A 20,012-nucleotide genomic window follows, 5' to 3' on the forward strand; every position below is an offset into this window, starting at 1 on the left:
TATGTCGTGAATCCAGAAAAAATCTGTATATTCAAGGCATGTACTGGTGACAATTAGCTTTAATGGACATTCAAACCGAAACTATGTCTGCGGTGGCGTTGCAGTGCCTCGAGAAATCGTCTGCCAGAAGGAGAAAAAAAGAATAGATCGGCATCGGCAAGCGCTACTTGCTTGTGAGAAGTCGGCTGGCAATGGACTTCTTGACGTGATCTATCGTTACGTTGATTCATTCACCTGACGTCTTTTGTATGTCGATAAAGAGGATAGGCGTCACCGATCAAACATGCGCGGATCTATTTTCCTGGTGTTCTCTCTTTTCGTCTGCTTCAAAATCGGTAAGTTGCGCACAAACACGCGATGCACCTGCACGTAATTATTCAGTCACATTGACATTTGCTAAGCATAAACAATAAGCTGCGCGATTGCAGCTTGGCCGGACAGCATTTGCATTCAACGCGGATTTCCAGGAACAATACATTTGGCATTTTTGAAGACAGTTTAAGGGCTACATACTCATCTGCGTCTTTGTAACCCGATATCTTGGACCTCGCACTTCTTGAGAGCGTGTAATCAGCATGAAATTATGCTGGTTTCTGTTGCATTTAGGCGTCGTCACAGCGACGTACGAAGGCAAAGAATCCTGGAGTTACGTCAAAGTACGCAAGGATGCGTACATGTTCTGGTGGTTGATGTATGCCGACGACAGTTATCAAGACTACAAGTCGGCGCCGCTGCTTATCTGGTTACAAGTAGGTTGACAGCTTATTATTCGCCTGCATATTATGGGAGTAGTTCATAGAATTAGCACAATGACCCAGCGCACAAATGGCTGAGTGCCTCTCAAACTATATATAAATTCAGAAAGTTAAAAACATTACAGTGCTCGCACTTTTTCGACTCAATTTTTCAGATGTACATAAGATATTCGTAATATATTTCTCTGTATCAAAAACAATACATCAATGTTTTTTTTTTAATTGACTTCTCTCGGTCATTTTAATTGCTATAAAGGCCCTACTGCAGTCAAGTACATGTCATCTGTCACTTCTCTTGGTTGCCTTTGTGACACAAGAAAGCACATTATTTCTTTTCCCTAGAAGTCGTAGTATGTACATAATTTGTCGCAGCATGCTTCAAAATTTGATTCAAATGACCCACTAAGAATTTGCATCCAACGTAATTGAGCGATTAATTTGTAGAAGCAATATACCCGCAACCTATACTAGATTATAGCGACCATGTCATTCGCACCCTTTCCCATAGATGCAATTTGGAAGCTACCAGTGGCACTGGTCATCACTCCGTTTATTGCTTCCTCAGTTGCTGTAACACCTACCTTAGGATTTTTTGTGCATTCTTGTACAGCAGTGCATGTCCCTCGTGGGATGTGTTCTTGCTTGCTGAACTTGCGATCAGTTGTAAAAATTGAGCAGAATCGTAATTCTCTTTCTTTTTTTAAATGTGTGCTGTACTCTGCTGCATGCCGTGTTCAGGCACGGCTCTAGGAGGGGTGCGGAAGTCCCTCAATTTCTGTCGTCACATAGTGTTTCAATTGACCATAGGTAGGATGGACCATAGGTAGGACCTGAGCATTCCTCGTTCCTTTCTAAACTATTCTATTTTAAAAATGAGTATGAGCACAGTATGTTGCTTCGTTATCTGCAGCAATTTAGTCCATGTAAAAATTCCAAAAAGGTAAAATGTAAAAAAATAAAAAGCGTGTGTGCCTTTCAGTCTGTTACTTTATTTCATCATGTAATACTTAAAAGTCAACCAGATATTTATTGTGAAACAGAATGATTCTTGATTCCCAAGGGGAGAAACTATGTAAAAATGCACTAGAATCATATATCGGGAGAATCAAAAAGACAATCCGTAAGTCATCATGCTGCCTATAGCAGTGTCCTAACTGTGTGTGTCTTTGCAATCCCAACTTTTAGCTGTAGAACAACAGGAAAGTACTCGTTCTTCATAACGTGTTAACATTTCAAGTCTGCTATAACAACAGATTTTATTTGTAAAAAATGCCCCATCGGGACAAAAAAAAAAATTCCTATTTTTGTCTCGAGTCCCAGCTGGATGATATTTGAGTACTTCAAGAAGGCACTTTAAGTACACTACAAAGCACAGAATTTGAAATGCACTTAAAGTAAACTGCAAGTACTCGGAGATGTGCTTAAAGTGCAAGTGCTTAAGTAGTTGATACTTCAAGTACCCCCCATCACTGGTGCAGATTAGCTTGGCAAGGACTGCTAAGTGGATTCTTCTTCACATTGTCATCCTGACAATCACAATAGCCCATTAGGCCCTTCTCGATAACAAGAACAGTTACAATGGCATCATAAGACCATGGCCTGAGGGCAGTCACACGGCCAAAGCCAAAGCGCCTGGTGGTATATAGACGAACTTGGCATTCTTGACGAATACGTCCCAACTGCTTACTGGGCAAAACTCGCTCGTGAATATGCTCAGTCACACTCAATGTGGCATATAAGCTGAGTGTGATGAGCAAGTGAGCGCAATGAGGTGTGAGTGAGCAAACGACGAGCTCAACGGGAGAAGAGCGAGCGGGACTCGCAAGTGCCGACCTCTGCTTATCGAAGCATCATCTCAACAATTGGGACCATTGCAAGAAAATGAAAGTTTGCACAGATTACAGCTCTCACAAATCTTATCAGTCAAGATCTCTGGACTTCGCAGAATCTCGACATAAGTGCTACTCGCTCGCCTCCGATAACATTCCGGCATAGTGGACCCAAGCAGCACAATGTACTGAAAGTCGAGTGCAATAGGGGTAGACGGTATGTGTCTTATCAATGTTCTTTAGTGTCACGAGTCTGTTCAAGGCCTTCCACCTACCCTTCCACCCCCATTGCACTCGACGATACCCATTTTATGCAACTTTGCGGAAAAGCTTAGCGGCTTTGGCATGCCGACCCTGGCACAGTTTCTGCAGTTCAACTTGTCAATGAAGCAGTTTTCCTGAAATAATGATAAGAGCTGTTGAGATAATGATAATGTTCAAGTACAGAGGGCGAGGTCAAACTGGGTTGTCTTGGTCTTTTTTGTTTGTGTGTGTGTGTGTGTGTGACAGTGGGATAACAAATATGCATGTTGACGTACACTATCATTTTTGTTAACTACAACTAAAACAATGCGAGTATGAGACGGTGCTGATGTGTGCAAGTGTTCTCTTCACTAGGGAGGCCCTGGAGGTTCATCGACAGGCTTTGGAAACTTCATGGAAATTGGCCCTCTTGATGTTAATTTGAAGCCACGCAATTCAACGTGGGTAAGGATTTTCCTGCAGCCTTTGAAAATACATTTTTTCTTCTTCCGAGATCGAAAAAAGCACACGCTCTTACTGGTCCATATCAACGATATCATCAATTTCCTCCTTACCTAAATTTTTCTTATTACCTGATAACCACAAATTTCTTTCTTGCAAATAACTCTCTCATTTCACTGGTGTGCGGTGCAAACGATGTCCTTTGACGTTTATACAGCCTGTTGCCACCAAATCGTCACTCTCGGCGTGAATAAAACTGAGTACAGCTCCCGTCAGCCTTAATAATAACTCTGGAAAGAATATGGTCTCGTCCCCGAGCGCAGTTACGGCAACTTGTGGGCAACGACGCACTTTAGATCGACAGAACAACATGCTCAACAATTGCTCTGCACCAGCACTGAAGTGCATGGGAGGTGTAGATGCAGTTCTAAGAATAATGAGAAATGCAATGCAATGAAATTGTGAACTCATCCAAATTGAAGTAAAATATAAAGCAAGTGGAGTGCGGGTGCATTAGAAAAAGAATGGGAAAGTACTGCGCTACTTGAACTCTATAGTTCAAGAGGTGCAGACAAAAGAAATGCAACATACGACATACTCGACGAAAAATATTAAATCCAGGTGAAGTTCGCAAATGTACTGTTCATCGACAACCCAGTGGGAACAGGATACAGCTACGTTAACAACAGCAAGGCCTACGCCACGAACAACTCTCAGATTGCAAACGACCTGGTCACTTTGATGGCTGTGTTCTTCAATAAGCTGCCAGAATTCCAGGTGGGCTGAATAAATACGTAAACGAACATATTGCGCAGGTGTAACCGCTCATATTTCTGTTACAGAAAGTACCTCTGTACATTTTCTCAGAGTCGTACGGCGGAAAGATGGCAGCCTCGTTTGCACTGGCTCTCTACAAGGTTTGTAGCATCTTCTGCTCCCCGATGTTTGTAATTTAATGCATGCTCAAGCGTTACGTGCACGTAAAGCTACAAACAGGGTGGTGCCTGTAAAGCATAAAACGTAAATCTACAAACAGAGCGGTACCTGTAAAGCGTAAAGCTACGTAAAAACGTGAATCTACAAACCGGGCGGTACCTGTAAAGCAGAGCTCTGTGTGATGTGTGGGAATTTACCTCTCTTTCTCTTTAGGAGTGCCAGGCTGGAAAGATTCCGTGCAACCTTCAGGGCGTTGCCATGGGAGACGGCTGGCTCTCTCCGCTCGACTCCACTTCAACTTGGGCACAGTACCTCTACTCCATGGTACATGTGTAGCCCATTTTGCGAACAATCTTTTGTATGCAATCAGTGACGTCACATATAGTTGTGTTACTGTTGTCAGTGGGACGTCGTAAGGTTGTCACAAGGGGTGTGACCGAGATAAGGCTGATTTAGGACTGTTTTGAGATAAGGTTGTTTAGGACTGTTTTGAGATACGGTAAAATGGGATATGGTAAAAAAAATCAGGATATTATTATGTGGCAGAACAGAATCCAGAAGTTATGTGACTGTGACATAACTGCAGTGAAAGCACTTACTATAAAATTCAAATATATGTAATTCACCACAAATTTCACTGTGAGTATCATCAAAGAGCGTGTGACAGATTTCTGTGGATTTTGTCCGGACTGCTGTTGCATAGCAGTCCTTGACAGCTCACATTATCTGCTATAAGGTCCACAAGCTTTGCACTTTCTTCCAGTCTCTTCTGGACAGGTACGAAGTACAGCTCGTGAACAAAGCGGTCGGAGAAATCCACCAAGCCATTACCAGTGGAAGACTCACCAAGGCCACAGAGCTCTGGCAGTCTGCTCAGAACCTGGTCGAAGATGTACGTTACCAAAATAATGCAGTATTTTGATGACATTATCAGTGTTCAAACAGACACTTGTTACTGACTATGTTAAGGAAATGCCAGTTCATACTGCTGATAAAGCACGGTAACGTTTTATCACCTCTTCAGTGTAACGCTGCATACTTGAAGCGAAGCTCTATTGCAAGTTGCACACTCTATGTGTTAAATATCTATGATCCAAGATGTCTTAAATAAGACTCTCCGTTGGACTGCTGCACCTAGCGTTTTGACAACGATGCATTAGTCAGGAATTGTTCAGTGTTAACATTAATAGAGATCAGTGCTGGTGCAGGTAAATACAGGATTTACCCGCACGTTTTTGAGTTTCGCATGTAGAAACTCTGTGTCGCTGGAGATTGCGGATAAAATGCGGGTGTACCCGCTGTGCATCGCACTAAGCAGATACTTTCCCACACTCTCGATTAGTCTTGGTAGCTTAGCCTATAGCTCACAAATTCGACACAAAGCATAACGTGAAACGGCTCGCGTTAGAGGAAATGCTTCAGCTGCCAAATTTGCATAACTGATTAGCAATCTGTACAGCAAGTGTAACACATTGACAACAATGCTCGTGAGTACAATGTAGAAATTCTCCTTTTTATCTTCCACCAGCTCACTTACGGAATCAACTGGTACAACATACTCACCCCCTTGCCGAACGAAAAACTTTCCCCCAACGTCACTCTGCCGTACAAGCATCCGCTATGTAAGTCGTGCCACAGATTCATTCTCGTTGCAAAATGGTAGACAAATTTACGCTTCCCTCGTCTCGTCAAAGACAGGACATTTCAGCGGCTCGTTGCACCCTACCACGGCGACGCCCTGTACAACCTCATGAATGGATACGTCAAGCAGAAGTTGGGTGTGATCCCAAAGAACGTCACGTGGGGAGGTTAGAATCCCGTAACGACTCTCATCTTTCAGTACCGTGAGGCACCATTCTGTATGATCTCTTACAGGTCAGTCTAACGAGGTGTTCAGTGCTCTTATGGGCGACTTCATGCGTCCCGACGTCCAAGTCGGTGAGTATCGTTCAAGTCGGCATACTTGCCCACACATGCCCTGCTGTCAGTTCAGGTAGTACCACCGACGAACAACGGTGCACAGATTATCAAGTCTGAAGCAGGAATGTTTGAAAGGGTACAGCCACGATGGGCATCGTGTCGTTCAGTTCATTTGTGAGTGTGGGTTGGGCAGTGTGTCTAGTATTGTCTCACAGGTAGAGATTTTTACAGGATTTGTAAGGATTTGCAAGCAAGCAAGCAGCAGTATCTACGTATTACTTGGCATTAAAGGAGCACAGAAGCCATTTTTAACACCCTGTTTTCTTCCTATAAAATTGTTAAGTAGGCCAGTAAGATGCACCATGAGAAGTAATTTACACCACAGAGTCATAATTATTACAGAAATTGAATTTAAAGTAGTACAGAAGTAATTTTTAACACCCAGTTTTCTTCCTATACAACTTAGGTAGGCCAGTAAGATGCACCATGCGAAGTAATTCACACCACAGAGTCATAGTTATCGCAGGAGTTGAATTCAAAGTATGTTGCAAAAAGCGACCGTGCGCAACGGCGGTGAAGAGCAGTACCAGCCTGTGATCTGCCTGGAACCTCGCGCTGACGCTATAAAGAAAACTCTCGCCGATTGGTCTAGAGAAATGTTGTCTGCTACTCGGCTGTTCGGGGTTCTGAAAAAGCCTTTCTCCTTCCTCAGTAATGATTCGGCCGCTCCTCCTATCCCCAATTCTCCGGGAGAACTGGCAAAACTGGTTTACGGAGGCAAAGGGGCAAGGCGCTGATCCCCGCTGACCGGCGAACCAGAACAAGTTCTCCTTATAACGTCATCGGTGATGTGGCATCATACCTTCTCCTCCTCGTAATACCCGGAGTGGCGAGTCAAGGGTGAAGGCGCGGACCCATGTTTATGCAAGTTTTTTTCTGGGAAACAAATTGCACACATCAAAACCTTTAGCACCATTCGGTAAAATGACACACACACTTTCATCAGGCATCTTAACCTGAATTTTTTTTTTTTTGAATTGCCGGAGAAAATTGGTTTATAAGAATGCACGCAGCGGCGATGATTGCCCATGCTATTCCTGGCGTGTGGTGACACCAAGTCCGTCAGCACGTTTTTATTGGCTGCCGACTCCCTGCTAGCTATCAGTAAGAGATCGAATAAGGAACGGGTGGCCGGCTATTCAATCCATCTCTCAGTATGTGTGTCCGCTCCTGTTTGCTGCTAGGGTGTCACTCCAATTGAGAAATGCGACACCCTGGTGTTCCACGAACTTTTGTCCCAAGTTGTACCACCACTGCCACCCCTCTGAGAGAAGACGCATCTGAGCTTAAACTCAACATATCGAGTGCCATTTGTAGGAACTATTGAACGTCCTTGGACTCATTGGATTTTGCTGCCGCAAGTCCGCACAATATTTCAAAACTGACGTAAACAACGGGCATCAGCCGAGGCAGGCTACATTCTTGGACACATACAAACGCATAAGCCTCCACCGCAATCAAATAACTCTGGAGTATATCAGGTGTATATCAAATAACTCCAGAGTTTTTTTTGTTTTTTTTTATTTGATTTCATTTCAAAACTACCTTTGCAGTGGACAAGCTCCTGAACGAGACAAATCTCAAGGTTGTCATCTACAGCGGGCAGCTCGATCTGATCGTAGATACTATGGGTAAGGGGGTACATGCCCCGACAGACTGTTGGCAACTATAGATTAACGATATAATTATACTGCAGGTACACTGCAATGGGTAAACCAACTTGACTGGCCAGGGATCCAGGAGTTCCGGCAAGCCAAGAAGAAGCCGATGACGGTCGGAAAGTTCACCTCTGCTTTCTACAAGTCGTACAAAAACCTTGTCATGTTTTGGATCCTCAAAGCGGGACACATGGTACGACCTCAGTCGATGTATCTCATTCGTACGACCTGCTCGATCTTTGCGTTTTCTTCGCAGGTTCCACGCGACGCCCCCCAGTCGGCCATTGCCATGGTGCAGATGATTCTGGCCGGCAAAGTCTGAACAAACCTTTCCGATTGTCACAATACGCTTGCCAGTTGATGTGACGAATGAACTGTAGAACAATGTTGCGTCACAACACAGTGCGACAAATTTTATATTTACCGAGAACAATAGTTACGTTATATCCAATTGCAGCACAATGACTAAGCAGCTTTATTTAACCAAAGATTATGTATATGTAAAATAAATATATCTTTTACAAGTAATTCTGTGGTTCTTACATTGGCATCGCCGAGTGTCTAGCACCTTTTTTTTTTTTTCTTTTACCATGAAGATCGGGAGGTTGAACTTTGGGTTTCATCTGTTCAATGGACTTTTAGACCTTTAGACCCATTGAGCAGGTTTGTACGGTTCAATGCCACTTCAGAGCAAAGATTCGACGCAGACATAGGACGCAAGTACTATTTCACATACTGCTACACATTCATATTTTACTTATCGTGAGAGTAGTCTGAGCAGTTAAACATATCTCATTTGTAGCACGAGAACATCGTTGGAGATCAAAGCAATCGTTGGAGATTACGTGCGTAGAGTCAACGTAGAGAAGTTGCGAGGTCTGCTGCGTTACGCTGTTTTAGCTGAACCGCTGGTCTCGATGACAATCAACAATGAGAGACTACGTTGCTTGACGGGAGTCTCTTGTTAGTGTGGCATCAGCTGTTGATACGCACTTCCCCATGCTTTTTGCGCCACAGTTCTTCCCATAGTTGCGTCGCCTGGACACCCTGGGGACCACGTGTCGTGGGAGAAAATAGGACGCTTCAAAGCAAAGTGGCAAGGAGGAAAAAGCAACACCGCTCACATTACTGCACCAAAACTGTTTATTTGTGGACAATGACAGAGCAGTATGCTTGCAGTTATCTTGTGCTTCTTCTTCTTCTTCTTCATCTTCTTTGCTGCCCTGTGAACATTAGCAAAAGAAGAGAGCGAAACGTGCAGAACAAAGAAAAAAAAAAAAAAAGAGAAGCCTCGTTCGCCGAACTTCCGTTCTGACGGAAGTTGGGGACCACACACTGGTCCAACAGCACATGCGGATGCGCTGTGAGGGGCCATTTTATGAAAGCAGCCTGCTTTTAAAGGGAAGACAGAGGCAAATGCATAATGTGTCCCCATCGGGAGATTATACTCGTATGCACAGCCGTCGTCAGACTTAAATGTAATGCTCAAGCGTATGGCTAGAGCCCCCAGCTTTCAGCGAATCTGCGGAATTTGGCCATGTCTTGCGGAACTTGCTGTTTCCCTGAGAATCGTGTTTTTAGTGGGATATTCAATACCGTACTTAGGCGCATAATTTGTGCACTTGCTAAAAAAAAAAAAAAAAGTCTGGGAAAGTGGGGGTGCGCAAAGTGCGCGGGAACGTTCGTAATTTACAAAATTCCAAACGAAACACTTTAGTATGCCAGTTATATAGGCTCCCGGTCCAGTTGGCATTGATGTCATCACTGCATTGCAGAAGCGCGAAGAAGGCGCTTACCTACCGTGCAACCGTCGACGGTTAGGAGGCAAAATGCTGAACCACTACTGCTCAACCCTAGCAGTGAAATACGGCTGCTGGAAGATACTGCTAGTCGCGCTGAGAACCGAAAGCATGCTATGTTCACCAACTTTCATCCGCGGTTGCTGAGGCGCGCGGGCCCGATATCTGCGCGAGAAAACGTGGATGCACAAATTACGGGACTTTTTAATTTCTATGAATTTTTCGTGCCAAGCTAGGGGTGTGCAAATTATGAGATGGTGCAAAATATGCGAGTAAATACGGTATATTACAGAATAATGTAAGGACTTCAAACAATCCGCGACATTTTTGTGGGCTTTCCCACCAGTCGCGACTGCAATACCCAACGCAACCGATACAGCTGGCGGCTACATGGCTGAATGTGCCGCGACAAAACAAAATTTAATGATAGGAAATGCTCTGAGAGAAATTGCCAGAGTCGAGAGTTCAATTTTCTTTGCGCAGTGGAACGGTTACGAAAGGCTGGAAAAGCACGCGGGACGAGTCGGTAAGCGATCTTGAGAGAATGCTGCAACACTTTATTGCTTGAGCATGAGAGAACTGATGTTCTGAGGCTGGAACAGCATAGGAAAGACAAATACATACAAGGCCATCTTGCAACTTTATTGCTTGTTTTCTCTGAATTTTCCACCTCAGAAAGCTAGGGGCTTTACGCACAGCCTGCACACCTGCCAGCACTGTGGAGAGTTAGCTTCCAGGTTTGGGCCTGGGTCTGAGGCTATGTGGAGACATGCACAGTCTCACGAGAGTAGCTCAGCACCTGCAAGCTCACCCACCACTGGCTGTGATGCATGCAAGTTGCGAACTAGTGTCAAACCCAGACGTCAATGCTCCGCGTTGCTCGCGTCTGCAACACCCACGCGCTTGCGCCTTACGGTTTAGTCTGGTGACGGCTCTACCTCCTACAAAGTTCTGGCAAGACCCTCGCTACATAGTGCTTACAGTGTCTTCTAATCCTGCAGTAACTTTCCTCTGGATCAATGGTCCAGCAGGTGCATGACTGTCCCGGCGATAAAATTAGTATCCGATCTACCGCTCAGTAGAAAACCTTTTCCCTGGAGCCTCCCTTTAAAAGCAAGCACGATACTGTGTGAAATCGAAGGCCCACTTGCCACACTGGACTCGACTCTCCCGAGGTGGCGGACGACAGGCGATGTGTGGAGAGAGAGATTTGTGTTGCCTGCAAAGAAGCGTCTTCATGTGCTGCCATCTACGAGTTCCAGCCATCAAAACTTAGTACATCAAAGTATGTACGTAGCGCTCATGTGCCATGTCGGACCGAGTTGAAGCGGGGGGTACTACGTTAACTGACGGCAAATTCTGCGAATCAACGAGCACGTGGCCACTTTCCAGAAACGTCCCTTCTGATCAGTACTCGTCCCTGCTGCCCCTTCCCCCTCTACAGCCCTCCTACTTTGACAGGGGCCCGTATCGGCGCCGCCTAGATACATAAGGCCTGCTCAGTGCCCTCCTCTCCCTTCTTCGCTACTGCGATTCGCCGTTCTACGAATTCAAGAACTAGCAAATTTGAAGCTGTAGACTAATATAATATGTAGACTAATATAATATATAGACTAATAAAATATATAGACTAATAAAATATATAGACTAATATAATATATATAATAAAATGTAGTCTCGATAAAAATATGGGACCGTATTGCGCATAATTCTGATTTCCCCCATTTAGTGCGTGGGGACGTTCACGACTCGCAGACGACAGTGGCTGCCCATGCGGCTGACGGTGGCTCGTCTCCGTGGCTACGACCGCTGAAAGCACGTTTGCTGTCGGCTACGGCCGTGGAAAACAGTCCTCATTGGCTGACTCTTAGTTTTTACGTCACGTCGAGGAGCAAGCAGGCTTTGTGCATCTGGGTTGCCTTGCCCGTAACGGCGTACCCAACCAAACTGTGCAAAGTTCATCTTTTCAATGACAATTGGCCGCTAACTTCTAATTTCCGTCTTTTTCTAGCTACTACAGTGAACCCTCGTTAATATGACCTCCGATAATCTGACATACGCGCTTTACGACCATACTCCTGGGGAACAATGCAGTGAAGCCTCTGCAAATTCCTCCCCGTTAATATGACAATTCTGCACTATGACCAAAATTTTCAGGAACGACCATGGTCATAATAACGAGGGTTCACTGTATTTGGCGTTGCTCTCTTTCACTGCGCCTCTGCCTTCAGAGTACACAGTTTGTGCCAGAGCAAAAGTGAATGGATTCACCAAACTTGCTCTGTAAGCGCATATACACAGTTTTCATGTAATGCCCCCTTCTCGTGGGGCGGCAAACGAATGACATTCGGTGGAAACGGCATTCAATTTCCCGCGTGACCTTATATCGTTCCAAGAAACACACATGGTTTAGAAAGCTAATGAGAGGGAGGAGAGGAACAGAGCTAGACACACAAACTACGCACATATCCCAGGCAGCTTTGATAACAACACCCGCGTCTTTTACGATACTCTCCCAAAACCCCGTCACACGATACGGCAATATGCTCCGAACGTCAAGATGAAGTAGGTCACGACAGCAAGAACAACACGGAGACTAACAAGGTTCCGTACTTGGGAAGAGAGAAAAAAGAGCTTTGAATCTACAGGGCTCCATTTCACCAAACCCTCTGAAGGGTTGGGGACGAACTAGGGTCCAACAGCGCTCCCTCGAGGAAGCGCTGTGAAATGGCCCGGAGTTTTTAGAAATATTCTCACTTGCCTAAACCAACAGGATGGAATCCGTCCACACTTAGTTTTGCCTCGAGCCCGAACTGTCGATCCACTAGAGCGGGAGAGATCAACGGAGACAGACATCAGTCCTGTGCTCCTGGCAGAGACTCCCCTCGCCGTAAATCAATCACTCAACCCGTCACTTGCGCTTCTCTCGATAGTTCCAAAGAGAGCCAACTATATATAAGATTGCTTGCAGCTGTTGCTATAGAGGCAGTGGCACTTTGTTGGCACTTAGGACGATTTGGATGAAATGAAAATGCAGAAAGATTTGCGGATGAACAGCTCCAAGCAAAATACCAACTTTGAATTAGTGAACAACAATGCCTTCAATCAGGTTTTACAGAAGTTATGTATTACTTACTAGAGCCACAAACCTTTTCCGAGGGATTTGAATACTCCAGTGAAAGACTTTGAGATAGCGAAAACAAACCTTGTCTGCAGACATTAACTGAAAACGTCGCCAGTGCCAATTTTCCCGTTTAAAACTTTCCGCCATGAGCTTACGGGGCCATGTCGCATCTTCTCACGTAATATACAATAGAGGACGGAAGTCCTTGTTGCTTGGTGCATGTTAAGCTACACTTTCGAATAAAAAAATGCCACATTTGGAAGAAGGGCTCCTCAACTCTGTTATCAGACGACACGACAGCAGACGGCAGCTACACGAGAGAAATTACGTATAACCAGAAAGGTGTAGCACAGTGTTTTAAGAGGAAGAAACGAATACTTACAATGACCTTGATGACAAACATACAGCGTTTTATTGAGAACAAGCTCATAAAACACAACACAAATTTTGCGGCGGACAGTGTTCCAGTTTCCACCCTTGACAGAGTAAGGAATGAGATGCACCTACCTAACTTCTTACCTTGGCCCACAAAACGTAAAGCGTGGACAACAACAAAATCTCAAAAGAGTCCTTCATTTGCAAGCATCCACACGGCTCAGAAGTGAAAAAGTACAGTACCTTGTTTAACACTTACTATTTTTCCTCGCTGCTGACTTATGTTGTACTAGCTAGCAGTGAACACGGTCAAGTACAGAAAGTGACTTGAGCAAAAATGAAATAATCGTGAATGCTCGTGCATGGGCCGAGAACATGAAATTGCCTGCTCTCAGGATCGCACTAGAGCTTCTCTAGTCCATCAGCAATGTTTTGTGCAAGCTCTATTCTTACTGGATCAGATAGTAGTATATAAGTTGGATTTTGACGTACAGTAAACACGCTCCTAGCGCCTCTAGAATTCGTTTGGCGGCTTTCATTGCAACAGCTATATACAAAAACAAACAGTCAGAATGGGGGAAAGATAATGAAATTAAGATCATTTAGCGCGTGATAGGCGCACACATTTCTGTAGCATTGCCTCGCGAACATTTCACTTTCCTATCCCACTGCTAATTGACGTGATACCATGATTCTTAAAAAATGTGACATTAATCAAATATTTGGTTGTGCAAATGCAAAACGATGTTCAGGCATGGAGAACAATTTCTTTTGCAGCTTTACTTGGCTGCAATGGCATGAGCACATGAGCAACACTGAGCTTATATGAAGTGTTACATGAAGGCATACTACACGGTATTGGCTCTTTGATGTGTTAAGCACTCTAATCGCAGGGTCTTATTCTTCAGCGTCTTCATCTGGCTGCAATCTTACGATGCGACGCCAGTCAGATCCAATCACACGCACTGCAACCCATGCAGGAAACCACCTCAAAGACAACCTCCTGCCCGCAAAACTCGTGAAAGGCTGGTCTTACGGTGAAAAAGTTTATCTAAAATGTTTATGCCTAATGTTTGTGCTGTGAACTGTTCTAGTACCCCCCCATTAACTTTGATACAAACTAACAGAAAAACGAAACAAACGTTTTCTTGCCGCTGCAGCTCCAAAGTCCTCTTTGTATTCACAACAAGAAAATGTAAAACAAAGATGAAGGGACACTGACCGCCCCACATCGTCATGACGACCGTAGATTCAACGGAGTGGTTACAACGACACTTATCTGTGTTGTGTCGGCACGGTTGTTTGTTCTTTTTAATGTCCCGCCGTTTTGGGTGGCCGTCGGTGCCTCAGAAGGGCCTCTGCATCATGGGCGGTGGGATGAGTGGGGGTCCACCGGCACCCCGTGGTGGGTATCCCATCTGCGGAGGGGCTCCGGGATGTGGAAAGGGTGCAGGGGGCATCACCGGAGCCATACCTGTTGCAAAGTGGATGAGATTAGATGTATGTCAATTGCAGAGCCTGAATCAACAATTAGGACAACATGTAAGATAACTGTGAGCCGAACAGATATCGCGGGTAGAGCACAATGCACAAGTACCCCATTCATTTCCACACAGGGCCCTAAAAACACACACAAAACACAGGGCCCTAATTTTACTCCTGGATATACCAAGCCAGTCCCATCCTAATGCGATCGTCTGGCACTGTGAGAGGGGCATCATCACTCTCTCCCTCAGTCCCCACAAATATAATATGTATTGTCGTAGGGAACAGTGTGCACCCCTCTTCACAGGAAGGTGCAAGGCATACCTGGGCCCATGTGCAGCTCCTCCGCAGGAAAATTCACTATCTGGTGCCGTGCTCTATCCATAGAGCTTTGGAAAGCCTTTTTTTTTTCAGTGCTATATTTACTCTCACAATTTTTACACTTTCTTTGCCCCCCCCCCCCCCCCCCCCACACAAAAAAGAAAAAAAAAAAAGATTTCAGATACATTGTGGGATACACAAATTTAACGGGAACATTTGCAAAACGATTTTCAAATGTGATACGCCCAGATTTTAGCATACCAGTTATGGGCTCGTGGTAGAACCAGCACTGATCTATCACTGCCGTGTGTAAGCCCAAATGCATCCACATGCATTAAACGTATATGGTTAGAGAGGGTTCTTCAACACTTCAAATACGTGGTGAGGACAAGTACCAATAATATAATATGGAATAACTACAGTATAAATACGGTATACTTGCAATCCAATTACATACTGTCACTGGGCATTGCTCAGGCATGTAACAGAGCTTATTAAGGCAAAGTAGATGCAATAAACTAAGCTACTACGAACGTTATCGGGATGATTTGCAGAGAAAAAGGGAGGAGCGGAAACGAGTTGAAAGCCACAGCGAAACAATAGGTGAACACATAAAAGCAAATTAAGTACAAGATAAGATAAGATAAGGCACAGCTCACCTGGAGGCATGCCCATGGGCGGTCGCACCATTCCTCCGTTCATGGGAGGCGCCATGCCTTTCGCTGCCATCGCCATACTGCTAGCCGGCATGGAAGTCGCAGCCGAAGACGTAGGCACAGACGACGGTGGTACAGGAGAAGCCTCGGCTGCCACGAACGCCTTGTACTGCGATAGCCGGAGACGACGTTCTTCCTGGAGGCAATAAACGAGCGAGACTTAAAAATAGGTCACACGCGAGGATCCGTAAAGTGGTGCCTCTAGTCAAATCCGCATGAGCTACATTGTGTTGGGACGCAATGTAAGTAAATACACTAATCTAACCAAGGAATCACTAACAAAGAAGGGCTGAGAAGCCAAAAGTGCGCTAGAAAAAAAAAATTATTACAAGGGATATGTCTTCCTCGGGATGTATAATCTTGCTGCTGGCCCCAGTCGTGGCGATGAGGTTCGGTTTCTTGATGTCCGGTGGTGCCGAAACCACGGCTTTGTTGCCCGACGATCCGGCTGCTGTATCGGCTAAAGACAAAAACGAGACATCTTTCAATCTATGCACTACCCAGCATAGTTTCTTGACTATAACTGTGTATTCACACGAGCGACATTCACCGCAGAAGCGGAAGACCTGAAAAACGTCATAGCTTTCTGAGCGCGAGCATTCAACGTCCAGTGTTCACATACACTGCCATGGGGAATATCCTGCGACACAGAGCGACTGTAGCAGACGACAGGAAAGACGCTGACGGTGTCGTCTGCTAAGTGCGCAGTACGCCACTTCCGATATTCCACGTCGTGTGAATGCTCAACATAACACAGGGTGGAACTTCCGTCTCCGTGAGCAGTGTTTTTGCTTTTTCTTCCACTAGAATCTTCCGTAAGGATGTCTCTTGTGTGAATGCACAGTAAAACAACCTCTCTTGGGAACAAATTCTGCTGCGGGAGGCATTTCAGAGCTTGACTTCGTACAGAGAGCATGTACAAAGCCGATGTCTGCACAAAAGTTTAAATGAAGCTCTCTTCTTTGACATCTTTTTTGTCCAAAGCTGCGAGGTCACCTTACATTCAAGAAAATATGACACGAGGTTTAAATGTCGTACCAGGGGACGACGTACTCGTCGGGGTCGTGGACGCCGTGCTGTAAGCGGGGAATGTTGGTTTGACAGCCGACGGCGACCCCGTCGTCTGCCCGCTCGTTGACGCAGCGACGGCCTGTTGGTGGGAGAGCATATTTGTGTTATGCAAGTACGTGTGCGCCAATCGTCGCCGGTTACGAGTCGAGAGGTCAGTCGTACTTGCGCTGCAGGAAACAGAGGCTTTGCAGGTGGCGTCGGTGGTGCCGAGATGGTCGCCCTGGGTGGTGCCCCCGGCATGGCTGGTCCCTGGGGGGGCATCATTCCCCCCATCATGTGCATCCCAGGGGGCATTGGGCTGTAAATTATGCGATAAGCTAATCGGGCATCTTGGAAAGTATCGGGTAATGATTGCATACTATTCGAGTTTTACGAAAGAAAATGCAGGCTTTACTGTGAAGTGTCCAATACGCGATACTACGACACGGTGTGAACTACTACGACTACAAGTAGTGAAAATATCCTTACCCGTGGCTCATGAATGGAGGAGCCATTCCTGTAACAAGAAAACGAGTCAGCACATAGCACTACTTAGAGTATATCCCAAAGCTAAGTCTCACCCATATGTCCCATATGGCCCATTGGTCCCATATGCATGGGGGGCATGCCCGGTCCGAAGGGCATTCCAGGCATTGGTCCCATCGGCATCGGCGGCATCCCGGGCATACCCGCCGGCATGGCGCCGGGCATGGGCATGGCTGGCATGGCAGGAGGCTTTGGTGCTGCCTTTGCTGGTTCGTCGTCTTCGTCGCCGGAACCGCCTTCGTATAGATATTGAGGTTCTAGTAAATTTTATGCAGGCGATAATTTATGGGTCGATGCAAGTTTTAAAAATGTAATTATGAATGTGATTGGTCATTTTGGGGCACAGTGCAAGAAGCACGATCATCAGTGACAAAATAAAAATGGCAAGAAAATGAGCGTCCAGCTCAGTGCACCTGCAATTCACAGACAGACAGGGTTAGCGAAGAAGAGTACGGTGTTTGTAATGAAGACAAAAAGAATAGAAAGGATGTCTGGGAGCTATACGATTCATTGAGGATGTATTATGTGCCAAATTTTTTTATAAAAACTGAAACTTGGTCCAGTTGTTTGTCGCTAAATCAAAAAGAAAAACAAAAACACACGTTTCTTAATTTGCAAAGGCACATGCTGCTTGCTAAGCCTTGTGTGTATGCACTGTGTGTGGTTTTCGCAGGAGTAGAAACTTTGTTACGATACCTATTGTGCAGCATTTTTACAATTTCGAGACATAATGTATGGTTTCATTGTTATGCTTCTAGTTAATATGGTAATCCTCGGTGGCATATTGACTTATATGACGCGTTATATACTGTATAACGCGTGCGTTATACAGTAAAAAAGAGCTCTGAAGAGGTCCTGTGCGTTATACACGGAAATATTTTCCTACAGAGTTCCTTTTCAGGTCGGTGGCGTACAAATTCTAGCGTCTTCGAGGGTCTGCTGTGGCTTTGTCGCAAATCTCTTAGGATCAGTTGACAAAGCTGGCAAAAGGGCACTGGACCTCATAAAAGGTTAAAAGTGTCCGAGATCTAGTGGAACTGGACACACCCACAAAGAAGAATATAAAATGTTGCTCAGCTTTGAGAACGCACTGGCCGCATTTGTTCTTGAGTCGGGCTTTTCATGTCCCTGAATTTCGTGCCCGGCTAGCGTGAATGAGAAGGGACGCGAAACCGAAAGCGGAGACTGAAGTATACTATGACACCGACTCTGTTGCATCAGAGTTTAACGGCTCTGACTAAATGTGTTTCAAATAAAGCGTATGCATGCGTGGTACACCGCCTTGGTTTATTGTGTATACTGGTGGCAGTAAGAAGCTTGTAGCAACATTGCGGTGCGCGTTATACATCAAACTTTTTTCAAATTCAGCCCATTTTTAGGGGTGCACGTTATACACCGGAAAATACGGTAATTTCATATTGTCACTAATGCCTCGAAATCTCAAGAACATGGAACAATAGGGTACTGACAACGTGTAGGTAAGAGCTGTATTTAATGTTTCACCATCTACCAAAACAAATCTTGAGGCTGAAAATTTGACACGCTCGGGAAAGTTTAAGCCCCCTCTCGTTCCCAGTGTAGTTTTTACAGAGCCGAGGAAATACTGTTCTTTATCTCGGCTAACCCTGGATAAACAAGGAGATAACGACGGCGGCGTGTCCAAACAGCTCATATCACATATTTTCTTATATGATTAGCTTCTAGGATAATGTTATCCAGGTCAAATCATCTCTTGGTCATATCTCTATCAATATTATACCTAAATAAAATTATCTCTTGGTTATTTTCTTCATCACTTTAATATCCTCTCCCACCCTGTAGCAAATTGAATCCTCCTCACTTCCCAAAGACAAAGTCCACCCTGGTGCTTTAACAACGGGTAGTCAGTGCACAGCATCAGTAAATGTCCCAATTTCTTATTAAATTCTTACCTCTGTCTTGTTTCTGCCTCTCATGTTCCCTGATGTCTTCTTCCGGAATACCTTCCATTCCATAAATCTCTATATCTACACTGTTTTTGTTAGGTAACGCATTCGGAACCTTGTCCATAGTCTCCTTGTGAACCTGGAAGATTTTTTTTTTTTTTTCATTGAACCTCACCAAATGGACATACACTGAAAATTGCATATTTTGTGCAAACCTACCTGCATACAATGAATCGCCAACCCTGGGCCCGTGTAGAGTTTTTTGTGGCAAATATGACATTTGAAGTGTTTCGCTTTCTGATGTTGTATGAGAATTTTCTCGTCGTCAAATTCGCGGTTGCAGTACCTTGGTTCATAAGCAGTTAAGGTGGTTGACTCGCATGCGTACACAGTTAAATGAACACAGGCAGTATACCCTGAAACGGAGCAGTCTTTAGCGAAAACACGAAAGAGCGCAAATGGTTTTTGTAAATCTCTTCGATTAGTGCTTTACATGGTAGCAAACGCTGACGAAAGATAACCAAATGAACACCCCATTGAGCCAATAGCGGCCATTGGCGAATCGTTAGCTCTAATGTTCTCCCGCATAGCTTAAGAACTGAAAGTGTTCAGTATTCTAATTGACACAACAGTAAAGGATACCAGCACCAAGGCTTTGCTGGCTTCTTCTTTTTTCTGCCCATATTTTGACGCTAAATTGCAGAAATCGGAGCACCAACACAAAAAAGTCCAACGCGCACCACAACGCAAAATGGCGACCACAAAAACTCTATTAGGAGTGCCATGCCAGTCTCGTATCACGAATGTA

At 44.9% G+C, this 20,012-nt stretch overlaps 2 protein-coding genes and 1 long non-coding RNA gene across 3 annotated transcripts; 2 read left to right on the plus strand and 1 right to left on the minus strand.

Moving 5' to 3' along the window:
- Positions 1–138: 138 nt before the first annotated feature.
- LOC135391934 (retinoid-inducible serine carboxypeptidase-like) lies at positions 139–8,391 on the plus strand. Its single transcript, XM_064622508.1, has 13 exons — positions 139–335; positions 607–749; positions 3,203–3,292; positions 3,911–4,066; positions 4,132–4,206; positions 4,439–4,549; positions 4,989–5,117; positions 5,754–5,847; positions 5,920–6,033; positions 6,101–6,163; positions 7,759–7,836; positions 7,902–8,056; positions 8,120–8,391. Exons 1-13 carry the CDS (start codon positions 284–286, stop codon positions 8,183–8,185), a joined length of 1,326 nt encoding a protein of 441 aa, XP_064478578.1. The 5' UTR covers positions 139–283; the 3' UTR covers positions 8,186–8,391.
- On the plus strand, positions 6,170–6,450 carry LOC135391936 (uncharacterized). The gene is made up of 2 exons (XR_010422139.1): positions 6,170–6,319; positions 6,377–6,450. It is a non-coding gene; the product is annotated as an uncharacterized LOC135391936 (long non-coding RNA).
- Positions 8,392–13,175: 4,784 nt separating the features above from the next.
- On the minus strand, positions 13,176–19,980 carry LOC135391937 (BUB3-interacting and GLEBS motif-containing protein ZNF207-like). Its single transcript, XM_064622510.1, has 10 exons — positions 19,847–19,980; positions 19,424–19,550; positions 19,211–19,343; positions 17,315–17,515; positions 17,223–17,250; positions 16,917–17,052; positions 16,722–16,833; positions 16,013–16,143; positions 15,627–15,819; positions 13,176–14,635 (listed from the first exon to the last, which is right to left on the minus strand). The coding sequence occupies exons 1-10, from the start codon at positions 19,885–19,887 to the stop codon at positions 14,508–14,510; spliced, it is 1,230 nt and encodes a 409-aa protein (XP_064478580.1). The 5' UTR covers positions 19,888–19,980; the 3' UTR covers positions 13,176–14,507.
- Positions 19,981–20,012: the final 32 nt, after the last annotated feature.

Source organism: Ornithodoros turicata, chromosome 4 (genome assembly GCF_037126465.1).
Source record: "Ornithodoros turicata isolate Travis chromosome 4, ASM3712646v1, whole genome shotgun sequence".
NCBI classification, from domain to species: Eukaryota; Metazoa; Arthropoda; class Arachnida; order Ixodida; family Argasidae; genus Ornithodoros; species Ornithodoros turicata.